Source organism: Paracoccidioides lutzii (assembly GCF_000150705.2).
Source record: "Paracoccidioides lutzii Pb01 unplaced genomic scaffold supercont2.3, whole genome shotgun sequence".
NCBI classification, from domain to species: Eukaryota; Fungi; Ascomycota; class Eurotiomycetes; order Onygenales; family Ajellomycetaceae; genus Paracoccidioides; species Paracoccidioides lutzii.
Genome location: NW_015440949.1, coordinates 557,767 through 581,788, shown reverse-complemented (window position 1 = coordinate 581,788; position 24,022 = coordinate 557,767). Strand labels below are relative to the sequence as shown.

General features: G+C 39.7%; 3 protein-coding genes across 3 annotated transcripts; 1 reads left to right on the top strand and 2 right to left on the bottom strand.

Moving 5' to 3' along the window:
- Nucleotides 1–247: 247 nt before the first annotated feature.
- Nucleotides 248–9,119, bottom strand: PAAG_01496 (UVSB PI-3 kinase; the record flags this gene model as incomplete). The annotated part of the gene is made up of 26 exons (XM_015844361.1): nt 248–448; nt 504–622; nt 674–758; nt 826–913; nt 971–1,093; nt 1,143–1,225; nt 1,289–1,413; nt 1,482–1,679; nt 1,739–2,027; nt 2,076–2,270; nt 2,321–2,417; nt 2,470–2,631; nt 2,692–2,784; nt 2,856–2,953; nt 3,018–3,324; nt 3,389–3,863; nt 3,922–4,441; nt 4,500–5,729; nt 5,791–6,042; nt 6,105–6,556; nt 6,610–6,734; nt 6,783–6,935; nt 6,993–7,391; nt 7,457–7,767; nt 7,823–8,484; nt 8,543–9,119. 26 exons carry the CDS (start codon nt 9,117–9,119, stop codon nt 248–250), a joined length of 7,419 nt encoding a protein of 2,472 aa, XP_015701269.1.
- A 965-nt stretch (nt 9,120–10,084) lies between these two features.
- PAAG_01495 (tRNA-specific adenosine deaminase) lies at nt 10,085–10,299 on the top strand (the record flags this gene model as incomplete). Its single annotated transcript, XM_002796441.2, has 2 exons — nt 10,085–10,124; nt 10,199–10,299. 2 exons carry the CDS (start codon nt 10,085–10,087, stop codon nt 10,297–10,299), a joined length of 141 nt encoding a protein of 46 aa, XP_002796487.2.
- A 229-nt stretch (nt 10,300–10,528) lies between these two features.
- On the bottom strand, nt 10,529–11,374 carry PAAG_01494 (NADH-ubiquinone oxidoreductase 21 kDa subunit; the record flags this gene model as incomplete). The annotated part of the gene is made up of 5 exons (XM_002796440.2): nt 10,529–10,609; nt 10,686–10,888; nt 10,973–11,178; nt 11,240–11,256; nt 11,315–11,374. 5 exons carry the CDS (start codon nt 11,372–11,374, stop codon nt 10,529–10,531), a joined length of 567 nt encoding a protein of 188 aa, XP_002796486.1.
- Between the last annotated feature and the right edge of the window lie 12,648 nt (nt 11,375–24,022).

Genomic DNA, 24,022 nt, shown 5'->3' with positions numbered 1-24,022 from the left:
TGAGTTTTGATGTTTTGTTGGCTTTCTAAAAGGGCTGTGTAACTTCAATTGGACAGGCACTGGGGCAAAGTTTCCATAGGACCTGTTTTCATGCTACGGGCGTTCTCAATACGATTATTTTTAAGAGTTGCTTCCTGTATTCATACTTAGTTCACATTACAGAAAATAACCGCGTGTCCATAGTTTTTCAACTAATATTCAATTTCTCTCTATTGGCGGTATGTATAGCTAGAACGATTCGGACATCTCAGAAGAATGCGCACCATCCTATATACATTGCTGCTAGATTCTTAATACTTGTGGCTTGAATGATTAACTCATCCACGTGGCCTCCTACAGATAGTGGAACAGATTCCCCAGGCAGTAAACCTCGCAGTTTGTGTCGTACGGATTCGAGAACGCCCTCAGGGGTATCAGGGACTTTGGAGTTTGCTCGTTTCTTCGATACCTGTTAGCTTTGTTAATTCACGCTGATACTAATTGGAGAGTGGAGGAGAGCCAACCTTTCTCCCAATAAAATCTGTTGTGGGATCGTGCAGGAAGGTCTCCAGAATGGTCATCAGAGAATCCTCATTTTGGCGTAGCAAGCCAAGAGTGAGCTCGCAGGTCTTTCGGAATGGTCCTGGAGTCTGGGTTAGAGCTGTGAGTATTAACAAAGGGTTGAAAGTCTAACCGTTATATCCGTAAGCCCCAAATGCGTTGATCATATTTTGGGTTAGCCTGAATGGAACCAATTCCGGCTTATCAAAAGTTAAACCCTAGAGAAAACAGGTTAGCACACCCGAGTTGACGGTTCCTAATAATGCAAAGGGGCTATATGCATACCTTGTCAAAAAGACAGTTGAAATCAACATGAAGAACACCACCGCTACCCTCCTCGAAGAGTATGTTCTCCCCATGCCTGTCTCCGAGACTGTTTAAAGTAGCTTTAGTTTCTGGGTCCCCCTCTCTCTAAGTGAAGGATTCTTACCCTAAGCAATAACCAACCATGGACATGACGGCACTGCTCCTGGTGTATTTCAATCGTGCGGCAAACCAAGTACCGGGTTCGGGGAACATTTCAACAAACCACTCGTGCAGAACAGGTGGGTATCTACACTGCTATTAGAACCTATCATCCTTAGGATGGGGCAGAATCTTACTTTGCAAGAACTTTGTTGGTGAAAAGTGAGAGCTTCGATGGGTCGGCGCAAGCTTCGTTCAGATATTGCCTGATTTCATTGTACTGTAAATTATTAGCTCCTTAGAATGAAATCATGGGATGGGTCTGCAATATCTAAGTACATACATTCGGAGTAATTCCCCTTTCCTTGAGAAGTCTGATAACGAGTTCTCTCAAGGTTCTTAGATTGTCAACCCATTCAATCAGCCCACACTCTTCATTTAATGGCGTAACAGCATAAGTTTTAATATCTATCTCATAGTTAGTTTAGGATAATGACTGGTTGCAACTTCCTTTTCATTGATGTTTGAAGACTCACATAGACGTCGCTTGCTCGATTCAACATCCTTCTTCAGAAACTTGTTAATCATGCTGTTGAACTCCATCAACCGCTGATCCTTGCGGAGGTCATCCTTTGGTTTGCAAAGAAGACTGTAGATTTTGCCGTCTGAGCCCCGAATGTTAATTTTACGGGGCTTCTGTAATGAGCTGAGAACGAGAGCATCGTCAAGTACGGCTTGTGATGACAAATTAGATGGATATGTTTTAAAACAGGGACTGGGAAGTAAAGCTTACTTTCGATGGTAACAGGGTCATGAGGAAATGCTCGAAACAATTTAAGGAAACTTGGTTCATGATTTGTCGGCAGAATCGGAGTCAAAGTAGCTTCTAACGGAACAACGAGTCTGCAGGGTGCTGTTCTGTGGTTGAAGCCAAGATTTCGTGCCAAGCTAACTTTCGGCGTCTTTTCTTCAATCCGGATATTGCAGAGCTTCAACAATTCCTCTGAAAATTTTTGTCCTTGGTTGATGATATTCCGAAGATCCGAAACCGATATGTCGGTTTTCATCTTTCTGCTGGCCTCCTGTTTTAATTAGTAAAGTCGTATTTGATGAGCTAGTAACCGACGTACCGTTATTTTTTGGAGGCATGACATTCCTCGAGATGCTCTGTCTCTCGAGGAGGACTTCAACACGGCGAGAACCGTCCATAGGGCCTGTTGTGGGAACGAATTTGCCGTTTTCACCACAACCTGTGTAAGGATACTATAGACAGTAGAGTTGCTGTGGCAAATTCGAGCGACCACTTGGGGTAGGATCGTGAAGAGCTTCGAAAATCAGCAGGATATCGTTAAAGAACGGCAGACGTAATACATACCAATGCAGCGGGGATTCTGTTGAAATATTTCCGTAACTGGGTATGCATATCGTCCAGGCATTTCTTCCTCTGAGCCATGCTATATTGTTGAAATTCCCTAGCAAAGAGTTAATTAAAATCTCTTACAATAATTAATCTGTAGCTCTCACTCGTTGTCGCCCCGTTTAGGGTCAAAGGGCTGATCAACAGCCGAAGCATGCTCCAACCATAAAGTCAAAACTTTGGGAAGAGTCTGAAAAACATATTTGTTTCCGTGGGCAAGGGAACGGAGAAAGTTGTCAATGACAAGTTTCGATGCCTCACCACTCAGACTAAATACTAATGTATTAGCGTTGCGACAATCAAAGCAATCAAGTAGATATTATACATACTATATCTGAGCCTCTTTACCCAGAGGCTTTGATTTTTCCGAATCCAGGATTTTTGTATAATGCCTTCCAAGATAGTAATGTGCTTTCTCCCATCTAAGAGAGGTTAGCAGGCCACATATATACGATTAATATATGAACAGTGGGAATTGATTTTCTAAGCTCACCGACTGTGGAATTTTATAGCTAGTCTGTACCGTTGAACGATAGCTTCTGACTGCGTTTGGCCAGCACTATCCATCCATTTCGCAAGAAGAAGGTGTGCCTAGTCTCAAAAGTAAGCAAGCGTAGAAGCAAGCAAAGCAAAAGGAGGACCACATGTATCATACCCTAGCCGTAAGCATATTTTGCTTTTGCTGTCGATCAGGGGCTACATATATTGAAGGATCTTCCGATAGTGCGTAGTCATGTGCTGTAAATGCATTCGCTTTGATTGCACCCTCCAGAGTTTGTATAGCTTTTCTATGGTCACCTTCTTTCCACAAAAGCCTCGCATGCTCAATGGTAGCAGAAGTAGAATCAAGTTGATGAGCATGAAGAACCGCGTTGAATGCTTGCTCTGTGCAATTAGCCTTTCGTGCAAGACGAGCAACACGCAGCCAAATCGAGGCAATGTCGAACGCATCAAATGAAGAGCTTCATTCCCCTAATCAGTGATGTTTACAACTTTGAGAAAAAGAAAAGTCTGTTGAGAACATACACTAATTCCATAGTTGCTCGTCTTAAACCCAGTAGATACTGTTTATCGGTAATACACCCACCAAGACTATCCAATCGACGATCTAACGTTTCGAAAAGCGCGATTCGATCATCTCGATTTTTGGGGTCGGTGGATGCAAGAAGTTCAACTTCGTTCAGAGCGTGGAGTTTAAGGACGCTGTCATGACTTGCTTGGAACGATGCTACAGAATTTGCTGTGAAGCCTTTCGCGATATTTAGTCGCAGCTTGGTGACTACGTCTTTGAACTCTTCGCGATTGCCGTGACGGAGAGCGCTTAGAGCTGAACCAATCCCAATGTTAAAGTCTTCAATAGCTTGGGAGGACGCCATCTCCACATATTTATCCAAGCGGTTCCAGTTACTAGTCAACCAACAGGCTTCTGTAGCGATGGGGAGCACCTTCGGTAGCGTAGGCCTTGCCAACTCTAGGCTGTCGATTTGGTTGAGAAGAACATCTGGAACCAAGTTAGAATGACGCTAGTTTCTTTCAATAACAATGAACAATGATCATACTGGGTTGGCCAGACTCCTTCAAACATGTCAATAAATTCTCTTGGACGTAGCTATTGCTCGGGTCTGTTTCAAGCTGTAATTGATACCAACTCTGAGCTGCCACCCAACGCCCAGCCTTACGATGTTCGAGGATTTGTTGGTCAATATTAAGAACATGAAGATGAGCAGAGATGCCCTCTATACCGTCTGGTTCGTCAATTTGCGTATATATTTCCTGAAGCCTCTCATAAAGTGGTTCAAGGGGGGCGTGGTTTTTGACATTCTTTTGTTGCTGTATATACTGTTCCCAATGGTAAAGCGCCCTTGAGAATGATTTGCATTCAACGGCCCGTTTGGAAATTACTTCCGCAGGTATGCACGAGAGAAGTTCCTCAACTAGCTTTATTTGCGAGCCCCATAAATTGAGAATTAGGTCACGTTGTGTACGATTGCCAGGGCCATTTGGCACAGCGACGCTAGTATATTCCTTTTTCTTTCCCTGAAGCCATCGGGAGAGGTAGTCGAGGACCGAGAACATGCTCTTTCACAACTTTGATTTTAGTCATTTTCATATTATAGAATGGGCAGAGATGTCGTACCTCGCTACACAAGATTATGGCTTCTCGAACTTGATGGTTATCCTCGGGAAGGGGGTACTCAAGAACGTGCAGCAACTCCTTTTTCAATTCCTCTCTTTGGCTTTGATCGCCGCTGAGTGCAAGATTAAGAGCAGCAAAAGGGAGGAGAAATGAAGAAATGGAAATATCTTGGCTTCGAATTATCCTGCTGCAGACGGTGAAAATCATGGATGCATTTTCAACACCGCCCTTTTGCAACATGTCGAGGACAAAAATTCGGAGCCACTCGGGATGACTCAACTCTGACGAAAACAATGGATAACAGCAGCTTGTATCAACAGCACCAATGATAACAGTATACTTTGAACTAAGGAACGGAGTTAACGTGTTTCTCACATGTTCCGGCAAGGATAGCCATCGTCGATAACACCCATTAGCTATGGTATCTTGAGAACGGGGCATCGTGATGGATCCTAGATTGCAAAGCTTTAGCAAAGTTTGCATGGCATAAGCAAGGAAGCCCTGTGCTCTTGTATTCGAGGCGGAGAGGAAGGCTTGAACCAGAACGTGTTGCAAGAAAAATAAAATAAAATCGAAGGTTTCATCAGCGCTCTCAAAATTAGATAAAACGAGTATGTCCTTCTTGTCTTTGACCAACTCAATTCGATTCGGGTCCAAGCATCCGATAATACCCAGACACTGAGCAGAGAGTGCCATTATTATAGGTGAGCCTGGGTTAAACTTGGAGCCGCAATCCAATAAGGTCCGAATCAGCTGGGCAACAATACTGTCCGGTTGCTCATTTGTAACAGACCGATGAATGAATTCATCGTTTCTGCGTAGTTCCTGTACAAGCTCCTTCAATGCTTGCTCAACGACGACTTGGTTCTCGTTTTGGCACCGTCGACAAAATATCTTGAATCTGGTTTGAACATCCATTCGCTTTTTAAGATTTTGGATCTCTTCCTCGTACTCCTTCATAGAAGAAATAGACGATAATGAGGGCATGGTCTCAAATGAACGTTCCACCAGGGCCCTATGCTCATTGAAAATGTGACCAACAAGTTTCAAGGCACGATCTCTGCTCTCTTGCTGAAATGTATCCCAATTTTTAATAATTATTGACAGCGTCTGGTCTATTAAGGGTTCTATCTCCTCATCGTCGAGTGTGGTCATTATGATATTCCAGGACGCGAAAGCGTGATCGCAGAGTTCTGGCATCTCCAACGCCGATCGCAAACAAGCACAAATCTAGGAAGAGTCAATGAAATTTCAACTCATATCTTTAGAAGCGGGTAAGTGCAACACGAACCTGTGGCAGAGCAATAGTGATATTGCCATTCGCTAGTTTTATCATCTCCCCGATCGCGATGATATTCCTTTTCTTTTCAATAGTGGGTTGGCGGATTTGAAAATCGTTAACAACATGGGCGAACTCGGTGATAATCCCCAAAACATTGTCTTCAATAAACTCTTCGACTAGCTCATTCCCCTTCGACGAGTCAATTTCGTAGTCCGGCCCTCTTATTGTAAGAGACGCAACAAGCTTGAGAGCTTTGTAGTACTGGGATTGTAATGTGAGCTCCAATATAGCTTAGTAGAGAATCACCCAGTCTCCTTTCTTACCTTAAATCTCTCGCCTTTAGTTGAATCTCCCAGTCCCTTGAGAAGCCCACAGGCAATGAGAATTGGCTGCAACCGAACCCAAGCTGAAAGGTCGTTGATCTGGAACTTGGGCGATATCTCATTAAATATTGACGTAACCAGAGCATTGTGATCGGCTGACGGTTGAATCAGCAAAAGGGTAAGAATCGCCGCAATGTTATTATCGTTATTGCAGAGTTCGTAAAGAGATTTCTTCTGGTCATAAGTGGCTCCTATGCGCTCCATGATATCATATTTTCTCATCAAAACAAGGTAGGGTAAAACGTGTACTTCAGTAAGCCTTAAAAAATTATCCACCTTCATGCCGAGAAGGTCACAGAGCTGGTCAGCCATTTGTGGGCGTCTTTGAATATTTTTTACAATCATAACAGAGAGTGTCCTCCAGAACGGCCTGCAGAGCGCACCAGGAGTACCTCCTAGATGTTGGGCAAGCTTGGAGAGCTAGTAATTGTCAGTGGGTAATAACCAAACAGCAACAAAGGAGAGAAACTTGCCGCGGTATATGCAACGCTGCTAATGAATGGATTTGAATGACCAAGGTACTCAAGAAGGCGGAGAAGTATGATATTCATCTCCTCATCACCGGAGACTCTTGTCGATATTAGACACTATAGATACCCAAGAGAAGGGGAAGCTTACTCTGCCACACGACTCAAACCCACGATAGATGTTTCTTGAATCGGCATTTCGCCTTTTTCGAGCACGTTTTGCAAATACTCCAAAGACATTACAAAATTAGCTCGACGGATATCGGATTTCAGATTTTTCCGCAAGAAGGCTGGCAAAGTTTGCCTGTTCCACGAGGGTTAGTACATAGAGGTGTGGCTGTTAGCTGCAAGAAGTGCGTACCCTGCAGCCATTCTCAGCTCCCGGATAGAGCTGCGAAACGATTGGAGACACCATTCACCCAATGGGGATGATTGGAGTCGCATATTTTCATTCTTCGGGTCGTGCATTACGACATTCCGAATAGCAAACATAACAGCTGTCCGAGGCTTACCAGACCCACGGAGGATCGGAATGAGTTCAATCAAAGTTTTTCGTAGTTCTTCAAATTGTGGGAGCTTCCTGTTTTGACAGTTGTAGGCCTCTGGTGAAGTTCCGTCGCAGATGCGACACCGGAACTGAGGTCTAGAAATAATACTGGGTTGTTCCATCACCAAAGTTTCTACCGAAGCACAGGCAATCCGTCCAAGCATCGCCAAAACCGCACACTGGGAATCCTGGGATAGCTTGGGTAAAGTATTTCTGTAAACAACATTTGACAGGGTCAGTCGGTGGACACCTTGATAGAACCGAAAGTAAAGTCTTACAAAACTGTTTGATTCAACTCATCTACCCCAGTTGACGGGTGAGAGCCAAGAATATGGAACAGTGTACTTGTGATCGTCTGTATCAGGTTTGGGACGGGACCGTTTTCTTCCGCGTTTGAAAGACGGGGTCTTTTCCGTGCCCTACCACTTCCAGAAATTCCGTTATCCTCGAGCAGAGGGTCAGTTGAATATTTCCTTGGGGTAACTTTTGATTCATGCGTCTGAGCTTTGGGGATTGGGGTTGCTGGATTTGAATCGTCTTCAACCCTTCGAGCCCCATATTCCTTATTTACGATTCTGGATATGACCATCTGCAGATTCCTTTTAGTGTACATACAAAAGATACATATACACAATGGCTCTCACCTGAAATGACTGATGTAAATGCTGAAATCCACTCTCATCTTCACTAAGATCACTTAGTGGTTGGAAGAAATGATCTTCAATAAATTGGCCGACTTCAGAGGAAGTGTGGGAAAGTCGCATCGCATCGCTTAGGAGTTGGCTCAGCGCGTGTTGTACATCCGCGCTTTGTGGGAGTTTCGGGGAGGTCAGCAAATCAACTCCACACTGCAGCCATACATGTTTTGCCTGCTGGTCCAAAGGCAAGCCTTGCGATAACTTCAAAGCATGTGAGTATAGTTTGCGAGACAACGTGACAAAATCAAGAAGATAGGTCAACTTCTCCTCAATGTGATCAGGCCGAGCTATTTCAAACCACTCGAACATCACTGTCCATAATTTCTGTTGACAGTGAAGCACCCAGGTAAGGAGCTGACGAAGGCTGGCTGCTCTGGATGCTGATAGAGTGGCATGAAACGGAGGGCATGCTACTGCCTCGAAAAGTTGAAGGCAAAACTTAACAACCATTGCAGGTGTTCCCAGCCTGACTCTGTTAGCAAACATCGAGCGCGGAAGGGACAGCTTGTCTAAGCATGTTGGCAAGATGCTCGACGGTCCCGGGAAAAATAGTGTGATATCATCGTCCAACTGTGAAGGTTTAATAGCTTCCAGGGAATACAACATATCTGCAGAATACATGTGAGCCTCTGGTTTCAACATGGAAGGATTGATCAAACAACTCACCATTAATGCAAGCTTGGATCAGTGTATGCACTGACTGGGACGAATGCCATAACTGGGGACCTTTGAATTGGGAAACATAGATGGTTGACAGGAGGCTGTAAATTTTGTCTTGTATAGACCGTTGGGTCCATTCGAAAAGGAGTGCGAATAGTTCATGGATAAGCCAGGCAAACAGGGGTGCATGTATATCTCTCTTGCCAAGAATTTCAGGGTCCGAAATCTCATAAAGGACTTGAGGAGATCTCTGCACCGCTAACCGGATAATGTCAAGACAGTCTAATATCTGTCCCTCCATATCTTCCCGTAACACTTGAGACTTGAAAGACGTCTGGAGTCCAGCTTTGATCACCACGCATATCAAGTTATGCACTTCTGTGATATTGTCTTCCAGGTTGGATTGACCCCCTTCATCTTGACCCAAAATCTCCTGGCGCAACTGGGAGAAGGTTTCCGGGCTGATACCATATCTTTGATTCGGGCCAGGGGACAGGTGAGGTGCAAGATGAGCAGCTAAAATAGACGAAGTTGATTCACCTGCCACTTGACGCTGAGGCCTTCTTGACTTGTCTACAGCCATTCAAAACAATCTTTCACCACATGGACGAAGATAGGATTAAGACAGGCGGAGATCCGGGAGGATTAGCAAAACCGCATTCAAATATAACGAACAATGATTTTAGATTACATCTGGGTTTTTAGCTAGGGCAGCCTGATTCTTCAGTTTCAAGGCTCTGTCCGGCATATTTAACACTGCTCGAGATAACTAACTATTGGATGGTATGTGATTATGTAATGCATCAAGACCACAATAATATTTTGTCCCCAAATGTATTATTTTCTACAATCATTCGTCAAACGAATGCGGAGCTAGATAATGTAGATATAACAGGTCTCTCTCGTCCGGATGGAACAGAACAAACCTAACTCGCGGTTTAGCAGTGAAACATTAAAGCATGAATATTTTATGAGAAAAGCCCTTGATATGGTATCTGTATCTCTCCCTCCTCACTACCTACCTACAAACTAATTCATAGAAATACAAAGGGCGAAGAAGCTCTCGCAAGCGGCGAAACCCCAGTAGGCTGCGTGTTGGTTCATAATGAGGAAATTATCGGATCCGGTATGAATGATACAAATAAATCAATGAATGTATGTATATAGCCATCTCCTCGAGCAACTCGCGGTATGCAAAATTGATATAAAATATAAAGGGAACAAGACATGCAGAATTCTTAGCCGTCGAAGAAGTGTTGAGAAGTTACCCACGAAGTATATTTCATGAGACAGATCTCTATGTTACTGTTGAGCCATGTATAATGTGTGCTTCTGCTTTAAGACAATATCGAATCAGACATGTGTTCTTTGGATGCGCAAATGAACGTTTTGGAGGAACTGGAGGGGTTCTAAATTTGCACTCTGAGTGAGTCGATTATCTTTCATCTAAATATCCAACATGGATCGCTGCTGAAAACAAAGAACATTAGCCCTGGGATAGATCCACCGTATGAGCTCACGGGAGGCCTGTTCCGTAAGGAAGCAATTATGTTATTACGACGATTTTATATCCAGGAGAATGAGAGAGGTATGTAATAATTGGTGATCTATAACCTACTTCAATGCCGTTTAGAAAAGAGGGAAACTGATATATCTACCTAGCTCCTAATCCTAAACCGAAAAAGGACCGTGAGCTGAAGGATGTTTTTGATGAGGACATTGAAGCGGGTATTGATTTAGTCAAAATAATTCCTTTACCATGAACTATTTTTTGCGTGATGCAACATGGTTAACATTATTTTTGCACCATAATTTATTTCTCTTTTGTCCTCCTGCCGAGGAATATTTATGAAATTTATGAACCATAGATATAGTTATGTACAATACTTTTCCTCTCCTTTAAAAAGCGAAAAAGCCTTAAACAAAACAGGAACCAACGGGAAATTAATTTCACAGAATACTATTGGACAGATAGCTTGAAAATGGAATCTATTACGAGGATGCAGCCTTTTGGCGTTCTGCTTCTAGTTCCAATTCCGCTTGTTGATAGTACTTCGCAGTGTCAACGCCGTGCTGTTGTCAATGGGTAAAACGATTAGCTTGGGTCTAAATCAACCACAGATTCTCATATGTCCGGGAAAATTAATACCTGGTTGTGGTTCACGAAATTGAACCAAGGAATGATATGGATGAATAGGGACGAATATCGCGAATTCCGTGCGGCAATCCCTTGCATGTAAGGCGAGAGTGACGACTCTCCGTACAAAGGCTCTCCCTTCTTAACCCTATCGACCATCTCACGCATATCCATATCGACCTCGCGTTTGTTTTCTGTAAAACCGTAGAAACGTTCTATGTTGTAAATAGAAGGAGATGTTAATGGCGGAATCCACAATACCTGCTTCCAAGGTATAATTTGACGTGAGTTCAACGTACTACATGATGTGTTGTATACGGTGAAGAAGCCACCGAAAAAGCCAATGGCCGTCGCCAGTCGCATAGCTCGGCCAAATGTTCCTGGACTGGCACTGACAGGGTGCATTTTCTCCATCAACCAAAACAGAGCTGGGGAAGATGCACCGATCCCAGCCCCTAGAACATAATCGGAAGGGCGAGCATATCCGAAGACTCGTTTTATATGTCTGTGATGGACGTTAGAAACACTGCTTATCGACAATTGGGTCGGAATTAAGACGTGCGTACGGGTCTGTATCAATCACCTAATAAGAACATTTGGGTAAGAAACTATATGGCACGAGTGGAGAAAGGAGCACATACGGGGTAGTCAGTTTTGAGAATCCGCGGAGGAACAATGGGCCGGCCATGATCAGTAGCCATGATGAAGACACAGCCCTGGTGTATACTGAACTTCTACTAACTGTTGATGCTCTTCAATCGATTGCTTCGCACCAATTTGAATATTGGACGGATGGAAGTTCGTCGGAGCTTGGTATCCTTGATAAAAGATCACGTGAGGTTAAATAAATGCGTCATGTGATCGTGTCCCCTTAAGATTGCCACGTTTGCCTCTGCAGAGTATGACGGAGTACTATTAATAGTTGGTTAAGTAGGTTGTGTAAGATGAGGACGGGCACTCAGAGAGAGTCCGAATACTTCATTTTGTTTGTTTTCAAGGGCGCAGTCTCCCAAGAACGGTGTGATGCGAAGCCTACTCCACTTTTAACACCGTAATCTCTCATCAACGATTATTGTTCTCATACGTCGGGGACAGTAAGGGTCGCGATGTCATATCTACTATTGATGTTCAGCCTCATTGCAGGATGGGGATGCTCTCAGTGCTCCCCGAAGTTTATAAAAATTCAACGTATTCCGCTCTTTTGAAGCATCTCCTTTGTTCATTCCAAGTGATCCTTTACACTGTTCCTTTGCAGTCGCTGTGCTAGTTACTTCTTCAGCTTTTTCCTGCCATTCTGAATAAGTTGTTTTCCCGGTGGACTCAGTTGTGTCAGTCCTCCAAACCCATTAAAAGAAATCAACGTGAGGTCTATGATGAGTTAGCTCACTTCAGATGAGTACCATGCCAGAGATACTGTCCAAGTAGCTCAGTCCTGGGTTATAGACTAGAAATATACTGATGTTACAATCCTTCAAATCAGTGATGTTCAGAGTGCTTCTGGTATCAATCAGTCTCTGTAGATACTGAATCTATTCTAATCAAATACCATCAGGCATAATAAACTCCGATGCCGTGATGATTGGCGACCCGCAGCGTTGCTAAAAGCGGTCAGAGAAAATCTGCGAACGGTCTTGAACTTCTCGGAGAGCAAATGATGGACATTGGCTGATATGGTGCGGGCATGAGTGAGACGAACTATTGGAGAGTTGATAATTTAAAGCGGGTTTACGGTAGTTAAGAAGTCTCTCAGTCAGGAGGATATCCTACTTAAAAAGCTTATGCAACTCTCCTACTCCGACGATTATAATCACTGGGAGTCCAAAAATCGGTTTCTGTCCAGGGTAGAAGAGATTTACAAAACGTTATTGAAACCGTCAAGAAAGCTGGACGAATACCAAGTAACTATGTTGATGGCCTAGAATGCCACAATTCAGACAAGAACATTATTATTGTGGTATTTGAAGATGGCTCATTCAACAGTTGTCCCAAAAGCTGCTGCGAAAGAAAACTACTAGATATGAGGATGCTATTCCTAAGGATGCTATCACCAGTGTAAAGAGTTTTGATGATGATATTTGAGATCCATAAACTTCAACAGTTGAGCCTCGGCGAGTTGCCGATATTTGTCGATATTTGTGTCGTTCTTGGAAAGAGCTTGAAACTGAAAACAACGATAACATGAACCAATTCTAGATTTCATGGCTCAATATCTCTTTGGTGAGAAGACGAAATCTGAAATTTTCGTCGGTAACACACAACGCGGCTGCGGACAGACCTATCCATTTATGTTAACTCCGATAAAACATTACATGAACACAACTTTAACGATATCAATGTGCCCCCTCCAGCAGGGGCCTGGCTACCACGACACCAATCAAGCCATTCTCGGCTTCAGCGGCACCAACGCGCCTATGTAGTTAGGCCAGGGCTACAGCTTCAACATCAATGAGCCGCCTATTCAGAACGTGCATAGCTATCAAGACGCCAATTCAGCAATCCAGGGTAGCCAGCCAAACTCCGGGTAAGCAAAGGATGACTCAAATTATGCGAACGAGGAAATGCAGGCTACATTTTGGGAGGAGAGGTCAGGGGATTCTCAGCAACTGGCCTTCCGCTTCAACTTCGGTACAAGGACCAATGCCGCAAGGTGACCACTTCCGCTAATCTCAAGAGAATATTCCTTCTTGAAATTATATAAACTGTGGGTATTCCGGTTTCAAAGAAATAGAAGTACCCGAGGAATCTTTGACGATTATCGATGAGGGTTCAATGACCATAATCAGAACTATAGCAGTGAACGTCTTTCTAATCATGATATAGGAGGGAAATGGACGAGGATTCTTCAGATGGATATTATATCCTTTAACTTTATGGTGTCACATTCAGTTAATATGACACGGTGTGGGATCTTACCTTTTTAGCATTGCCAATAATCTGAGGTGCCACTTTTCCACAGCTAGAAGTCGTACCCAAATTGTGTATTGATCCATCAGCAGGAATTAAGCAATTTTTCACAAGCTGGCTAGCTTCTGTTTGAACGCATTCAACATCCTTGATACCTCACTCTGCGAAAATCAATTCAACAAAGCAACAGCCTCGAGACTCTTAGACACGGAGTCTATTAAGGATTGTCACATGAATGGTGATAATGAGATGCAAGAGGTGAAATAGTAACAGAAGCCTTAATGCAGGTCTGAAAAAAACAAGAGTGGTAAAGGAAGTAAAAAATTTCACTATGAAATGATGACAGAGCTAAAATGCTATTAGCTACCAGGTTCCATTGCTGCCCCTGTGATGAGGCATGTGTTTGAGTATGACTTGAAAGGGTTGATTGTGAATAGAAGCACTATATACTAAAACAACACTTGCAGCCTGCTAGCCTTATATAATAATTATTCTCACCTTGATATTCACATTTCTCAATCCTTAACCCTATCTTAACCCTCTAAACTTCTAATCCTAATCCCTGATCCGCCTCTAACCCAGTTCAAAGGGAATTGAGAGGTGATATGTGAGTATGAGTGTTATCAAATGCTGATGATATTAGAAGTGCAGAACTCAAATGAACAAAGTATAGTTAACAAAAGCTGATTATGCATGAAATGGAAAAAATGAGATTATGTAGAGGGTTAAGCTCTAAGAACTAGAGGCTAGTCCTCCTATATAACAAGGATGAATTGCTTGGGAAAGGGAAGAAAAGAATGAGATAAGAATATGAGCTTAAGCAAGCTCACGTAGCATGATCACATGCACACATGCAAATGATGGCTAGGCTGAGTCAGTCAGCCAGAGTGAATCTATGGGTTCAGTCTCTTATAATACCCTCCTTCTCCCTCTTTGTTGCAGGTCTTTATGACTATTTAAAGCTCTCTTTACACTTAATTTTGCCTGCTGAGAGGCCTCCCAAATGTTCAAAGTCTTCACTTCTTGTAGAAGACTCATATCATTTCATGTAGACTCAGCTCAATCTATTCATTTAATAAAATATTGCTTTTTCTCTGATAGATTTATTCATCTCAAATTTTCTCAATCTCAAACTCAGGTTCTTTCAGAGTCTCTATAGTGAGTGACTGTCAGTCAGTTTGTCTCTGACTAGGCAAGAAATCTGTTATCACTGCATGTAGAAGCTTTACATTAAAAACATTGTGAATGTCAGATAAAATGTTCAGTTAATAAGCATGAGATTCTATCTTTTCTAGCACAGTATATTGATTGTATTTCATGTTCAGCTTCTTGCACAGATGATTAGTTCTCATGTTCTCTAAGCTCAATCAGATCTTATCTCTGAGTTGAAAGCTTAGAACTGAGTTTCTTTGTCTATTTATGTAGTTCTTTTGAGATTGCTGAGCATCTATCATTTTTATTTGAGCTCACTTCAATACTTTACAGATCTTCCTCATATAATCATCTGCAAACTCAATGAGATTATGTGATATTTCAACAGAGAGTGTATCAACTATATCAATAAAGAAGATGTGAAAAAGATGTGTTAAAAAGAATGAGCTCACATCTATTAAGGCAGTATCTCTATTATTGATGATTAGCTATGTCAGAGAAAGTCATTCATATTAGTCATTCTGTTAAAAGCTAATGTACTTGTGTAGATAGATTTTTAGAGTCTGATTCATTCACTCTGTAGCTCTGTCAGTCTCTAAATGATAGACTGTGAAAAGTCATCTTTTAATGTCTAATTTCTCACACATCTGAGTTCAAAACATGCTAGTGAAAGCTGACTCTTAATCTGACACTACTATCTTAGAAATATCATGTTGAGAGATGATGTTGTAAAGAAACACTCTAGTCACTGTCTCTGTATCAATTTTCTTAACTACTTTTAATATAATTCTCTTGATCAGTCTGTCTGTTATAATCATGATGTTTATATATTCTTTAGAGCTTGATAAGTTCACAATAAAGTTCATAGAAAGCTTCTGCCACATGTATTCAGAAATGAGAAGAGGCTTAAGCAGTTTCTGATGTTAATCTCTTCATGCAATATTTAATCTGCAAAGATGACAGTTTCTGATCATTCTTCTCACATCAGTGACATAGTCTGTTCAGTAGAACTTGTATTTTAAAACTTCTGCTGTTTGCTCTTACTCAGAATGATCAGTAAGAGATGAGTCATGAGTCTTATGTACTAATCTGATTTGAAGAGGTTCAAAGTCTGACACTTACTTACAATCTCAAAAGAGAAGCTTCTCATTCTCATTTAAAGAGCACTCAGAGACAGAGATCTTAATACTGAGTTCAGAAGAAAATCTAAATCTTCTCTCATGAAGAGTCTGCTCCAGACACTGTAGAATCTTGTCATTTTTATAAGTCTCATTTCACTGAGCTTGAAGAGACATCTCAGATTTCATACTGGCAGTAATTACTCTTGATTTCATTTCAGATGTCAGTATATTAAACTTAAGTAGTTGAGCTTGTCTCTGCTTGATTCACTCATCATCAGCATTATGTAACATATTCTGCTCTTTTCATGATAGAGTGTCTGATTCAGCATTCAACTTCACTAATTGATAATCAATTCTGAAGTTGAATTGATAGAGAATATTCATTCAATGTAGCTGTCTTTCATTTAGTCTGTATGTAGTTATGAAGTATTCTATATTCTTATGATCTATGAGAATTTTGAATTTCTTTACACTTTGTAGCTTAGTATTTTATTTCTTTAAACACTCAATTATTGCTAATAACTTCTTATTATGAATCTCATAGTTATATTTTGCAGGTAAATGCTTGTGAAAGAAGAATACATATAAGTGTAGAATGCTCTGCTCATTATATTGTAGCAGCACTTCTTCTGAGACATAATCTGAGAAGTCTATTTTTAATATAGTCTCACAGTCAGGATCAAATTGAAGCAGGATTGAAGCAGAGATAAACATTGATTTTAGACACTTAAAAGCTTTCTCAGCTTTGCTCATCCACAAAAAGAGAATATTCTTATGTGTAAGAATTGTCAGTAAGATCATGATCTTTGAGAAATCCCTGATGAATCATCTATAAAAATTGACAAAGTCTAAAAATTCTCATACACTTTTAAGAGTAGTAGGTATCACTTATTTCAAAACAGCTTTAATCTTCTCTGAATTCATTCATATATCCTTGCTTGCTTCAATGATGAATTCAATATATTTTATGCTATTCACCTTGAACTTACTCTTTCTGATGTCTATCTGCAGACCTGCTTTCTGTAGATACATAAGCATCTTTTGTACATGCTTGTGATACTCTCATAAGCTTCTTGAGAAAAATATCAAGATGTCATCTAAATAGACTGAGCAGAAATCATCCAAATATCTATATAATGCTCAGTTGATATATTTTTGAAACATGTTTAGAGCATTAGCCAAATCAAAGAGTGTAATCAACTACTCAAATAGTCTGTATTTGATTCTAAAGACTGTCATTCACTCATCATCTTCTGTGATTTAAATCTTGTAAAAAGCTGCAATAATGTCTAGCTTAGTAAATCATTTAGCTCATCTAATTCACTGTAGAGTCTCACTGATTAATGATAAAGAATATTGATCTTTTCAGATAATTTTGTTAAGAGCTTGATAGTTCACACAGAATCTTAACTCATTCTCAGACTTCTTTGCAAATAGTACAGAGGCAGCTATAGAAGAGTTGCTCACTCTAATAAAACTCTTATCTAGATAATCTATAAGAGTCTTTCACAAAGTCAGTAGTTCCTCTTGAGACATATTATATAGTGAGTCTCAAAGGGGTTGTTCCATGCTACTATCAGCCTTTTTAATCAGTTCAATCCCATGATCTCTACCTGGGCCATGAAGTGGGAGTAGAGTATTGATAGCTTCCTTATTAAATACATTCAAAAACTCATGATAATATTCAGGCAGCTTTTCTTTAGAGTCAATCTTTGATTTCACTTCTAAAGTCTTTTGAATGTCAGTCAAACTGACAGTGAAGATCTCAATGTTTCACTTCTCTCAAGTGCTCACAAGCTTAAAGAAGCTTATGACAAAGATGAGAATCACATCAGCTTTTGCATTTGAACTAGACTCTATCTCTATGCCACTCTCTTCAAATCTCATAATTCATTGATAAAGGATCACAATCACCTTTTGCTGGGCCAGCCAGAGATCATCTACATACATATCATGACTATGTAATTCATTCACTATGTAGAAAAAGGCTCATTCAGTTATATGACTGCCTATATCAATTCAAATGCCAGTCATCATGCTTGTAGAGAGTTCTATGAAGTTTTTAAAGTCAGTTATTTTAATAGAGGGAATTTTAATGTACAGGAGCTTATGCTTGTTAATATAGAATTGAGAAATAAGATCATAGACATTACATTTACTGTCCATCATTACTCTAGTTGAAAAGGTATTATCTACTAAAGCATTGACAGTGAAGAGTTTGAATATCATCTTAGATTTAAATTTTCTTCATTGCTTCTTCATAAGCTTTTTATTTTACTTCTTTTAGTGTCTTTGAGTTGGAGCTACTCTTTTCCCAAATCCTCACTCATATTCACATTGTCACTGTCCAGTACCAGCTTGAGGATCATATTAGCTATTGTGGGAGTGGCAGAGTATTTGAGAGATTTGAATAAGCAGCTCTTAATCATATGATCTTCAGCTCTGAATCTCAGGCACAGGCCTTGCTCTCTTCATCAATTAATCTCTGTCTGATTTATCAATTTGATATGATGAGTGCTTGAGGTCATAGTACCAGAAGAGAGATTCATCAGATCATCAATGAAAGCTTGAGACTAATTTCATCAATCAAGAACAGCATGATGAAGTGGAGAGTGTGAATTAGACATTATATGATCTGAAGAAGATCTGCTCTCATGACATTTAGATCACTGCCTTAAAGTCTTAAGCTCAGAGAGTTAATGATCAACTAATCTAAGCTTCTTGCAGTAATTCTCATAGACAGATGATTCTCTTACACTCATCATATCTTCTCTCAGCTCTATGCTTATGGTGAATTTCAAATATCTCTTTTTAATGTGATCATCTTATTCATGATCATCAGCTTCCAGCAGTAGCTGATTAAATTTAGGCAGAAAGTTAAAGAGAGCTTTTCTACTCTGTCATAGATTATTGAGCTTTTGTATAGTCTTTTTCTGTCATGCAGAATCACTAAAAAGCATGTGTATCTGCTTCAGTAAACTCTCTACTGTGAAGTTGATCTTATTTTTATTATTCTCAACTCAGAGATAAACTTGAGCTGCTGTCATTTCTTTTAGTCTTGAGTACACATATCAAGTACATTCCTCATTATTATCTAAAGCTTTTTCATTGATCTTAAGTTTTGATTGAAGCTTTAGCTCTCACTGAGAGTAGTGCTTCAGATTAGAATCATCATACTTCTCACAGTTCAGTAACTTGATCTTTGATCTTCTGACTGCAATAAGTGATTATGAATTCAATTGAGAGAGAATTGATGTTGAGATGTTCAAAGCTTGTCATAGATTAGCTATTTCAGCTTGCTGAGCTGCTATTAAATTTCTGTTCTCATGCTGAATCTGTTTCTGCTGTTGAAAAAAGATCATTCATTGTTGTTCAAAGCTGCTGAAAGTGTCCCTGCTTATTGCTTTGTGTTGATTCATTTGTATATTCATTGTACAAATCTGCTACTTTATCTCATTCAGCTAGATATTTTCAATGTTGCTCATTCATTTGTTAGCATGATTGCTAATCCAGTCTATTCATATATCAGTGCTATCACTGAACTTTGTGATGCAGAATTTAAGACTCTCAATAGCCTGTCATATGTCAGTACATTTGCTGAGTATAAGGGGTTGAACCTTTAGATTTGCTCTGATTGGCTGACTTAGCTTAGCCATTGTTTGCATGTGCGCATGTGATTATGCTATGTGAGCTTGCTTAAGCTTGAGTTCTCATCTCATTCTTTTCTTCCCTTTCTCAAGCAATTCGTCCTTGTTATATAGGAGGACTAGCCTCTAGTTCTTAGAGCTTAACCCTTTACATTATGAATTGTTTTACTCCTTTCATTGATAGGCCACTAGAAGTCTTAATTCTGTATCATGAAGCTCAGCAAACGTGCTGACATATAATAGACTACTGGAAGTATTAAATCCTATATCATAAAGTTTAGTGATAGCACTGATATATAAATAGACTGAGTTAGCAATCATGCTAACAAATGAATGAACAACATTGAAAACATCTAGTCAAATGAGATAAAGTGACAGACTTGTACAACAAATACACAAATGAATCAACACAAAGCAATGAGCAGGGACACCCTCAGCAGCTTTGAACAACAATGAATAACCTTTCTCCAACAGCAGAAACAGGTCCAGTGTGAGAATAGAAATTTAATAGCAGCTCAGCAAGCTGAAATAGCTAATCTATGACAAGCTTTAAACACCTCAACATCAATTCTCTCTCAATCAAATCCACAACCACTCATTGCAGTCAGAAGATCAAAGACCAAGCTACTAGACTGTGAGAAGTATGATGATTCTAATCTGAAGCACTACCCTCAGTAAGAGCTAAAGCTTCAATCAAAACTTAAGATTGATAGGAAAGCTTTAGATAATAATAAGAAATGTACTTGATATGTGTACTTGAGACTGAAAGAAATAGCAACAGCTTGAGTTTACCTCTCAGTTGAGAATAATAAGAACAAGGTCAACTTTACAGTAGAGAGCTTACTGAAGCAGACATGCATGCTCTTTAGTGATTCTGCATGACAGAAAAAGACTATGCAAAAGCTTAATAATCTACAACAGAGTAGAAGAGCTCTCTTTGACTTTCTGCATGAATTTAATTAGCTACTGCTGGAAGCTAATGATCATGAATGAGATGATCACATTAAAAAGAGATATTTGAAATTCATCCTAAGTATAGAGCTGAGAGAAGACATGATAAGTGTAAAAGAATCATCTGTCTATGAGAATTACTGCAAGAAGCTTATATTAGTTGATCATTAACTCTCTGAGCTTAAGACTTTAAAGCAGTGATCTAAACATCATGAGGACAGATCTTCTTCAGATCATATGATATCTAATTCACACTCTTTAATTCATCATACTGTTCTTGACTGATGAAATCAGTCTCAAGCTTCTGCTAATGATCTGATGAATCTTTCTTCTGATGCTGTAATCCCAAGTACTCACTATGTCAAATTGATAAATCAGACAGAGGTTAATTGATGAAGAGAGCAAGGTCTGTGTCTGAGATGCAGAGCTAAAGATCATATGATTAAGAGCTACTTGTTCAAATCTCTCAGACGCTCTGCCACCTCCATGATAGTTAAAGTGATCTCTGAGCTGGTACTGGATGATGACAATATGAATATAAGTGAGGATTTGGGAAAAGAGTAGCTCCAACCAAAAGACACTGGAAGAAGTGAAATAAAGAGCTTATGAGAAAGCAATAGAGAAGATTTAAATCTAAGATGATATTCAAACTCTTCACTGTTGATGCTCTAGTAGATAATGCCTTTTCAACTAGAGCAATGATAGACAGTGAATGTAATATCTATGATCTTATTTTTCAATTCTACATTAACAAGCATAAGCTCTTATGCATTGAAATTCCCTCTGTTAAAATGACCAGCTTTGAAGACTCTATGGGACTCTCCATGAGCATAGTGGCTGGTATTCAAATTGATATAGGCAGTCATGTAACTGAACAGGCCTTTCTCTATATGGTAAATGAGTTACATGATCATAATATATATCTAGGTGACCTCTAGCTGACCCAGCAAAAGACAACTATGATCTCTTATTAAAAAATTGTGAGATTTAAAGAGAGTGATATAGAGGTAGAGTCTAGTTCAAATGCAAAAGCTGATGTGATTCTCATCTCTGCTGTAAACTTCTCCAGACTTGTGAGCACTTGAGAGAAGTGAAACATTGAGATCTTCACCATCAGTTTGACTAACATTCAAAAGGCTCTAGAAGTGAAATCAAAGATTAACTCTAGAGAAAAGCTGCCTGATCATTATCATGAGTTTTTGAACATATTTGATAAGGAAGCCACTGACACTCTACCCCCACTTCATGACTCAGATAGAGATCATGGGATTGAACTGATTAAAAAGATTGATGGTAGCACAGAACAACCCCCTTGAGACTTATTATATAATATGTCTTGAGAGGAACTACTGGCTTTGTGAAAGACTCTTACAGATTATCTAGATAAGAATTTTATTAGAGTGAGCAACTCTCCTGCAGCCACTCTCATACTATTTGTGAAGAAGTCTGAGGGTGAGCTAAGATTCTATGTGGACTATCAAGCTCTTAACAAAATCATCTGAAAGAATTGATATTTTCTATCATTAATCAGTGAGACTCTACAGTGAATTGAACAGACTAAATGATTTACTAAACTGAACATTATTGCAGCTTTTCACAAGATTTGAATCACAGAAGATGATGAGTGGATGACAGTCTTTAGAATCAGATATGAGCTATTTGAGTGGCTGATTACACTCTTTAGTTTGGTTAATGCTCTAAGCACATTTCAAAAATATATCAACTGGGCATTACATGGATATTTAAACAATTTCTGCTCAGTCTATTTAGATAACATCTTGATATTTTCCTCAAGAAGCTTATGAGAGCATCACAAGCATGTACAAAAGATGCTTATGTATCTACAGAAAGCAGGTTTGCAGGCAGACATCAGAAAGAGTGAGTTTGAGATGAACAGCACAAAATATCTTGAATTCATCATTGAAGCAGGCAAGGATATACAAATGAATCTGAAGAAGATTAAAGCTATTTTGAAATGAGCAACATCTATTACTCTTAAAGATGTATGAGAATTTTTAGACTTTGCCAATTTCTATAGACAATTTATCAGGAATTTCTCAAAGATCATGACCTCACTGACAATTCTTACATGTAAGAATATTTCTTTTTATAGATGAGCAAGGCTGAGGAAGCTTTTAAGTGTCTAAAATCAATATTTATCTCTACTTCAATTCTGCTTCAATTTGACTCTGACTATGAAACTATATTGAAAATGAACTTCTCAGATTATGTCTCAGAAGAAGTGCTGCTACAATATGATAAGCAGAGCATTCTACACTCATGTGTCTTCTTCTTTCACAAGCATTCACCTGCAGAATGCAACTATGAGATTCATGATAAGAAGTTATTAGTGATAATTGAGTGTTTAAAGAAATAAAATGCTGAGCTACAAAGTGTAAAGAAATTCAAGATTCTCACAGATCATAAGAATCTAGAATACTTCATGACTACACACAGACTAAATGAAAGACAGCTACATTGAATAGATATTCTCTATCAATTCAACTTCAGAATTGATTATCAGTCAAAGAAGTTGAATGCTGAATCAGACACTCTATCATAAAGAGAGCAGAACATGTCACAGAGCACTGATGATGAGAGAATCAAGCAGAGACAAGCTCAACTACTTAAGTTTAATGTACTGGCACCTGGAATGAAATCAATAGTGACTGCTGCCAGTGTGAAACTCAAGATGTCTCTTCAAGCTCAGTGAAATAAGACTTACAAAAATGACAAGATTCTGCAGTGTCTGAAGCAAATTTTTTGTGAGAAAAGATTCAGATTTCCTTCTGAACTCAGCATTAAGATCTTCATCTCTGTGTGCTCTTTAAACAAGAACAGGGAGCTTCTCTTTCAAGATCATAAGTGGATGCCAGACTTCAAATCTCTTTGAACCAGATTAGTGCATGAGGCTTATGACTCACCTCTTACCAGTCATCTCAGGTGAGAGCAAACAGCAGAAGTTCTAAGATATGAGTTCTACTGATCAGACTATGCTGCTGATGTGAGAAGAATGATCAGGAACTACTATCTTTGCAGATCAAACATTACATGAAGAGATTAACATCAGAGACTGCTTAAGCCTCTCTTCATTCCTGAATGCATATAGCAGAAGCTTTTCATGAACTTTATCATGAACTTACTGAGCTCTAAAGAATATATGAACATCATGATTATAACAGACAGACTGATCAAAAGAATTATATTAAAAGCAGTTAAGAAAACTGATGCAGAGACAGTGACTAGAGTGTTTCTTCACAATATCATCTCTCAATATGATATCTCTAAGGTGGTAGTGTCAGATTGAGAGTCAGCTTTCACAAGCATGTTTTGAACTTGAGTGTGTGAGAAATTAGATATTAAGAGATGACTCTTCACAGTCTATCACTCAGAGACTAACAGAGCTACAGAGCAAATGAATCAGACTCTGAAAATCTACCTACACAAGTACATTAGCTTTCAACAGAATGACTGATGTGAATGACTCTCTCTAGCAGAGCTGATCATCAATAATAGAGATGCTGTCTTAATGAATGTGAGCTCATTTTTTTTAATGTATCTTTTCCATGTCTTC